The following is an 8,410-nucleotide window of genomic DNA, read 5'->3' on the forward strand; positions in this document are numbered from 1 at the left end:
AGCAAGAATACTGGAGTGGGTTGCTCTTTACTCCTCCAGCAGATCTCCCAACCCAGGTATCAAACCTGCATTGACAGTTGGATTCTTTACCACTTAGCCACCTGGGAAGCTCCTCTGGGTGTTCGTGTTCGTGTTCATGTTCAGTCATTCAGTTGTGTCTGACTCTTTGGGACCCTATGGACTGTAGCCTACTAGGCTCTTCTGTCCATAGGATTTTCCAGGCAAGAATACTAGAGCAGGTTGCCACTTCCTACTCCAGGGGATCTTCCCAATCCAGGAATCAAACCCGTGACTCTTGTGTCTCCTGCATCGGTAGGTAGATTCTTTACCACTAGCGCCATCTGGGAAGCCCTGAGAGCTAGATTGAGGAATTTTCTTCCTTAATTTTCTTCTATTTTATTCCTTTGCATATGCATATTTTGTTAATTTTCTACGACAAATGTGTATTCTGTAATATGAAAAAAATTGTTGTGGTAAATTATACATAACAAAATTTGTCATTTTAACCTTGTTAGTTGTACAGATCAGTAGCATTAGGTACATTCACATTGTCATGCAACCTTCACCACCATCCATTCTAGAACTTCTTGATCATCCCAAACTGAAACCCCGTATCCCTTAAACAATAATGCTGTATTCCCCCCTGCCAAGCTCCTGGTAACCACTACTCTACTTTCTGTCCCAGTTAATTTGACTATTACAGGTTCTCAACATGTAGAATCATACAATAGTTGTTCTTTGGTGTCTAGCTTATGTATTTCCTGGTGGCTCAAATGGTAAAGAATCTGCCTTCAGTGCAGAAGACCCGGGTTCAACCTGTGAGTTGGGAAGATCCCCTGGAGAAGGAAATGGCTACCTATTCCAGTATTCTTGCCTGGAAAATCCCATGGACAGAGGAGACTGGCGAGCTACAGTCCATGGGGTCTCAAAGAGTCAGACACAACTGAGTAACTAACCGTTTTTTTTAACACATATATTTCACTCAGTGTAATGTCTCCAAGGCTTATCCATGTTGTAGCCTGTTTCAGAATTTTATTCCTTCTTAAGGCTAAATTACATTCCATTGTATGCATATACCACATTTTGTAGGAAAAGGTTTTTCGTAATATTCCCATCCTCTTCCTAACTCACTGACTTTTCTCTTCTCCAACATTAACAAAAATAATCCTGGTATTTTCTTTGATGTTCCAGGTCCAAAAGTGGTTTGGCGAGATCATCAAATCTAAATCTGAGTCTGAGATTTACACACTTTCCAGCAGGTTTGGTCCTGACTCAAAACCCAGTGAGGTAAGACTTGTGACTTATTCTAATGTGTCACGTCTTGACACCCCAAACTTCCTCTCCTTGTCTTAGAACAAGCTCCCTTTCACGCCGAGTGTGGGGAGGAGTTCTTTTCCTGATGACTTGGTTTGCATTCCTCATTCCCATCATATTGTTTCTCACTGTTTCCTTCTTGCTCACTAATAGTGCATAACTTGGCTGTTGTATTAATATATACTCTCATCATTTGAAGTATGGGATAGTTAGGGAATTTCAGATTGACATGCAGACATACATACAGCTATATGTAAAACAGATAACTAATAAGGATCTACTTATTATACCACAGGGAACTCTGATGGATGTTATGTAATAACCTAAATGGGAAAATGATTTGAAGATTAGATACATTCATATATATAACTGAATCACTTTGCTGTATGCCTGAAACTAACACAACATTGCCAATCAACTACGGTCGTGGTGGTGGTTCAGTCTTGTCTGACTCTTTGTGACCCCTTGAACTCTAGCCTGCCAGACTCCCCCGTTCATGGGATTTCCCAAGCAAGGACACTAGAGTGGGTTGCCCTTTCCTTCTCCAGGTGATCTTCCCAACCCAAGGATTGAACCCGCATCCCCTGCTTGGCAGGTGAATTCTTTACCACTGAGTTACCTGGGAAGCCCCAATATAAAATTAAAAGCTTTTTTAAAAATAATTAAAATAGATAACTAATAGGAGCCTGCTGTATAGCACGAGGAACTCTACTCAATACTCTGTGATGATTTGTGGGAATAAAATCTAAAACAGTGGTTACAGGGACTGCCCTGGCAGTCCAGTGGTTAAGACTCCATGTTTCCAATGCAGGGGCCACAGATTCGATCCCTGGTCAGACAACTAAGATCCTGCATGCCGCGTGGCATGGCCAGATTTTTTTTTTAAGTGGATATATGTATAACTGATGCATTTTGCTGACCAGGAGAAATAAACACAACATTGTAAATGAACTATAGGCCAATAAAAAAAATTTTTTTTTAAGTACAGGTAAAACATATCACCAGCACCACTACCATCTAAAGTAGACTCCTTTAGGGGGAGACTTACAATCACAGACATAGCAGAGTAGTCATCGTCCCTCAAAATATGGCTGTTTCAGAAAGAGGTGGACTTGAGCCCCATGGAGGTAGTGGATACTACAGAAAGGGATCCAGAAGAGAAAGCCCACCCCAGATGTTCTACATAATTATAGAGGAGGAGTGCATGTAATAATGGGACCTTCCTGGGAGAGGAAATGGTCCTGTTAGAAAGAGAACCTCTCTAGAACTTGGTTGTTGGTTTTGTCTGTTCTTCCATTGAGCTAACTCAAGATTGATGGCACCAAGAAATGCACTCCCAGTACTACCTGAGACTTCTCTCCACAGTTGTCCCCTAATTGATCTTTTACAGAAATGAGAGGACATACTTGTAAGAAGGTATGTCACTAGACGGGCTCCAAAGAGTCTAATCCATAAAAATTCTCCCAATCTCATTTGGCTTTATGTCTTCCATGTACTTGCCTACCACATCTGCTAACCAAAAAGCCTTAGAATATGTTACTTTTAAGCTAAACAAAATTGAGAAATTTCTGAAACACTGTTCCTACATTTCTTGAGAAAATGTGGAATTTTCTTTAGCCGTGGAAATATCGAGGTCACTGAAGAAAACAGTGATCTCCAAATTCCTTCTTGGAGGAAGGGAAGGGGAATTCGTTCTAAATCTTTCCAAAGGACCAAGAAGAAAACGGAACCAGGAAAAAGTGTTAGGGCAGGCATGTCAACTGATCAGAAAATTTCTTTTTGGAAAAATTTTGTATAAATATTAAGCTTACAGAGAATAGAGCCAATCAAGTCATAAGAAAAAATATTAAGCTTAATATTCTCAATAAGAGTAAAATTGTTATAGGTGCTAACCACTGGCTGTGACCTTTGAAATGTCTCCCAGATAACCCAAAAGAATTCCCAAAGCTGCCAGCACTCCAACTACTAGTTTCCCACAATGAATAAGGAAACGTTATTATTATTATTATTATTGCTTAACACTATGGAAATTGAATGAGTGTATCTTTATAAAGCAAAGAATACATGATGTATTTATATATTATATATTTATGATATATTTTATATGTAGCTACATTTAAGAAATACAATTGCTCTAAGTAGAAGAATTTCTGAAGTTTTTCCTTTTTTTATGCACAGAGTATGAGTAAAAAGCTAACAAAACCCTTTGTCCTTTATGGACAAACTTGATCTTGGGTTAACGTTCTGGTTCTGCTCCCCACAAACTTGATAACATTGGAAGGTCGGTTGTATAACCAGGGAATACTGCTTATGGGAAAAGTCTTGCTTGAGGACAAGAAATTCTTCGAATGAACAATAAATACCAGGAAGGAAGGCATAGCTTTGGACTTCCTGTAATAACTGAGTCAGGAACTCCTATCCTCATGGGCAGCTGTAGGGAAATATTTGTTCCGCTGTGGAGCCTGAAGCTTCTAAACCAAGCTACAACTTGTAGGGGACAAAGAGAATATTTATTAAGTTCTATAATATGTCCAACATTATGGTAAGCAGGGAACATACAAAATGCAACAATACCAACACTGTAGCTGCCTTCAAGGAACTTAGAGTCTAGCCTTTCTTTATGAACCAAAAAAACCAACTTCCCAGGGGCTGAAATTCTAGAGTGGGATACTATATCCACACTTTTTTCCAAAAAAGAATTCTTCATCCTGTAGAAGGGGAATTTGGGGGAGAATGGATACATGTATAGGTGTGGCTGAGTCTCTTCACTGTTCTCTGGAAACTATCACAACATCGGCTATACCCCAATACAAAATGAAAAGTTAAAATTAAAAAATAAAAAACAGTAAGTGAATCTGGGTAAAAGATTTAAAAAAAGAATTCTTCATCCTGGATTTTTGAGAAGTCCTCCCTCTATAAGCTAAAGTCCTCCCACTGTAATCTAAAGAAGCCCAAAATGCTAGGATTTCAAGCCATCCTTACCTGCTGAGTGGAGCTTTCTGGCTTTAACTCACTCCAACTCTTCCTGTTGTCTGTTTTGTTGTTCATTTCTTTGTTTTTTTTATCCTGACATCTAGCTTTAATCTAAACATCTTTGGGGTGGGATGTTTTCTAGGTCAAGTGAAAAGAAAATTCTAAAACTAGAACATTCAGCTCTACATGTCATGCATGTGGATATGGTTGGCATCATGAAGAATGAAAGTGCAAACAAGGAGAATCATTACACATGTCATTCCTGGAGAGGAAAAGTTTAACCTTAACTTCCTGAACTGTTTGTTCTGCATAATGGGATCTCAATAAATGTGCATTCAATTGGATTTCTCCTCACTATTATGTTTTCAATCAACACTTATTCCTGGATACCCAAATCATGACCATTGCAAATACTCCACGGACTTTTTGTGAATGAGGGAGCCCTTGTCAAGGCCTTTTTCTCAAGTTCTTTCTCTCATCCTAAACGTGCTTTTTAAACTCAAACCATCAGCTTCTTCCAAACTATCACTTTTACCTCCTTCCTTATCCAGGCTAAATCTCATGATCACCCAAGTCAAATGATTCTCCCTCATACTTTCAACACCTTTGCTTCCTCATTCTGATTCCATACTTAGTTTTGTTGTTCAGTTCCCCAAGTCATGTCTGACTCTTTGCAACCCCATGACTGCAGCACTCCAGGCTCCTCTGTCCTCCACTGTCTCCTGGAGTTTGCTCAAATTCATGTCCATTGAGTTGGTGTTGCTATTGAACCATCTCATTCTCTGTCACCCCCTTCTCCATTTGCCTTCGATTTTTCCCAGCACCAGGGTCTTTGCCAGTGAGTCAGCTCTTCACATCAAGTGGCCAAAGTATTGGAGCTTCAGCATCAGTCCTTCCGATGAATATCCAGGGTTGATTTCTTTTAGGATTTACTGGTTTGATCTCCATGTAGTCGAAGAGACTCTCAAGAGTCTTCTCTAGCACCACAGTTTGAAAGCATCAATTTTTCAGTGCTCAGCTTTCTTTATGGTCCAACTCTCACATCCATACATGACTACTGGAAAAACCATAGCTTTGACTATATGGACCTTTGTTGGTAAAGTGATGTCTCTGCTTTTTAATACACTGTCTAAAGAATGTTCAAACTACCAGACAATTGCACTCACTTCCCATGACAGTAAAGTTGTGGTCAAAATCCTTCAAGCTAGGCCTCAGCAGTAGATGAACCAAGAACTTCCAGATATACAAGCTGGGTTTAGAAAAGGCAGAGTAACCAAATTACCAACATTTACTGGATCATAGAGAAAGCAAGGCAATTCCAGAAAAACATCTACCTCTGTGTCCTTGACTACACAAAAGCCTTTGACTGTGTGGATCATAACAAACTGTGGAAAACTCTTAAAGAGATGGGAATACCAGACCATCTTACCTGTCTCCTGAGAAGCCTGTATGCTGGTCAAGAAGCAACAGTAAGAATCTTATATGGGACAACTGACTGGTTCAAAATTGAGAAAGGAGTATGATAAGGCTGTACACTGTCATCTTGTTTATTTAAACTTATACAAGGAACACATCATGCAAAATGCTGGGCTGGATGAGCTACAAGCTGGAATAAAGATTGCCAGGAGAAATATCAACAACCTTAGATATGCAGATGATACCACACTAATGGCAGAAAGCAAAGAGGAACTGAAGAGCCTCTTAATGAGGATGAAAATGGAGAGTGAGAAAGCCAACTTAAAACTCAATATTAAAAACTTAGATCATGGCATCCTGTCCCATCACTTCATGGCAAAAAGAAGGGGAAAAGGTGGGAGCAGTGACAGATTTCCTCTTTTGGGGCTCTAAAATCACTGCAGATAATGACTGCAGCCATGAAATTAGAAGACAATTGCTTCTTGGAAGGAAAGCTATGACAAACCTAAACTGTGCTAAAAAGCAAAGACTTCACTTTACCGACAAAGGTCCACATAGTCAAGGTTATGGTCTTTCCAGTAGTCATGTACAGATGTGAGAGTTGGACCATAAAGAAGGCAGAGAACTGAAGAATTGAGGTTTTCAAACTGTTGCTGGAGAAAACTGTTGAGAGTTCCTTGAACAGCAAGATCCAACCTGTCAATCTAAAAGGAAATCAACCCTGAATACTTGTTGGAAGTACTGTTGCTGAAGCTGAAGCTCCAATATTTTGGCCACCTGATGTGAACAGTCAACTTATTGTAAAAGACCCTGGTGCTGGGAAAGATGGAAGGCAGAAGGAGAAGAGAGCAACAGAGGATGAGATGGTTGGATGGTATCACCGATTCAATGGACATGAACTTGGGCAAACTCTGGGAGATAGTGAGGGACAGGGAGGCCTGGTGTACTGCAGTCCATGGGGTCACAAAGAGTTGGATATGACTTGGCAACTAAACAACAACTAGTTTTGTCATAGCTTTCCTTCCAGGGAGTAAGCATCTTTTAATTTCATGGGTGCAGTCACCATCTGCAATGATTTTGGAGTCTAAGAAAATAAAATCTATCACTACTGCCGCTTTTTCCCCTTCTATTTGCCATGAAGTAATGGGCCCAGATGCTACGATCTTAGTTTTTTTAAGGTTGAGTTTCAAGTCATCTTTTTCACTCTCCTCTTTCACTCTCATCAAGAGACTATTTTCTCTTCACTTTCTGCCATAAGGATGGTGTCATCTGCATCCAGGACTGATCCAATCATAGGAGGCGCTGCGGATTGTCTACCCAGCAGTCATTGCCACCATTACATCTTCCTTTTTAATAGAACCTTGATTGTTTTAATATTTAGGACAGCAACATACCTGGTCCCAGGGGTCAGTAGAGATTGATCTCAGCCCAATGATTCTCAACTGGAGATGATTTATCCCCACCATTAGCGACATATGGAAATGTCTGGAGACATTCTTGATCTCAGTAACTTGGGCAAGGGGGGATGCTACCGATATATAAGCAATAGATGTTAGGGATGCTGCTAAACAGCTGCTAGACAGCCCTAACAGACACAGCAGAGTTATCCATCCCTAAATATCAGTAGTGATGAGGTTGAAAAACCCTGGTATAAACTAGCCATAGTGACCTCCTTCCCATTTGCTAGAAATTGGTTTAGGATAGACATCTGGGCCAGTTCTAGCCACTGAAATGTAAGAGACACCTACTGGAACATACTTTTTCTCCTTGATAAAAAACAAAGACAAATTCAAGGAGAGTTTGCCAATTACTCCCTAGTTTTAGCTGCTATCATATAATAATATGATCCTTACAAAGGAGATAGCATGGAAATACTAAGGATGGAAGAATGAAAAGTCAGAATTAAGCTGGGCTTTATGATGTTGTCAGCTTATGACTGTAACCAACCCTTGAAATTTTCCATATGTAAGACAAATGAACTCCTTTTGTTAAGTCACTTGGGGTCAGGTAATCTGTTACTTGTAGCCAAAAGCATTTTTCCTTATGAACCAACCATGTTTCTTCTCCAGTCTCCATCAAAGCAGTGAGACCCCAGAATCATTCATCTAGGAGCCATTACAAATGTGTGCTTTCTGGTCTAAACAAGACCTCCCAGGCTACCTGGAACTCACTCTTCCTATCCCTAGTCAACTTCCCCATGTGGGGAGTTCCAGTTTTTCAGTTCTTTCTTCAATCTGCATCCCCTTTCTCTATATAAGGTAGAAGACCTTGTTTCCTACTTCTCAGAGAAAATAAACACCAGCTGATGGAAACACCCTCAGCCTTCTGACATCTCTTACAGATATACCTACATCCATGCTCATCTTTGATTCCTTCCCCCACTGATGCTCATCACCTCCTCTCTTCTTCCACAATGGCAGAGGAGTCCCTCTTCTTGTTTAAAACTAACCTCCCCCTCTGTGCTTTGGACCTTGTCCCCTCATGCCTCCTTGGGGACCTTTCTCCACCGATTATCTCCCCTCTCTCCTGAGTCTTTCACCTTTCTCACATCCTCACCTTCCTCGCGTGAGGAAAGATGCTCTTTGCTCATGCTAAAGATGGATGAGCAAACCTTTTCTAGATTTTTCAGGCTAGATACAGTGATAGATAGATGACAGAATCGTGCTTGCACTCTGTTGCTTCAGTCATGTCTGACTCTTTGCAACCC

At 40.4% G+C, this 8,410-nt stretch overlaps 1 protein-coding gene across 3 annotated transcripts in view; it reads left to right on the forward strand.

Moving 5' to 3' along the window:
* The window catches only part of ADGRE3 (adhesion G protein-coupled receptor E3), a 56,126-nt gene extending 51,495 nt beyond the window's left edge, over positions 1 to 4,631 (forward strand). For all 3 annotated transcript variants that reach the window (XM_043911197.1, XM_043911199.1, XM_043911198.1), the window contains 2 exons: positions 1,192 to 1,287; positions 4,430 to 4,631. In XM_043911197.1, the coding sequence (XP_043767132.1) occupies positions 1,192 to 1,287; positions 4,430 to 4,438 (105 nt within the window). In that variant the 3' untranslated portion in view covers positions 4,439 to 4,631. The remainder of the gene's footprint in view (positions 1 to 1,191; positions 1,288 to 4,429) is intronic.
* The last annotated feature ends 3,779 nt before the right edge of the window (positions 4,632 to 8,410 follow it).

This window comes from Cervus elaphus, chromosome 9 (assembly GCF_910594005.1).
Source record: "Cervus elaphus chromosome 9, mCerEla1.1, whole genome shotgun sequence".
Classification (NCBI taxonomy): Eukaryota; Metazoa; Chordata; class Mammalia; order Artiodactyla; family Cervidae; genus Cervus; species Cervus elaphus.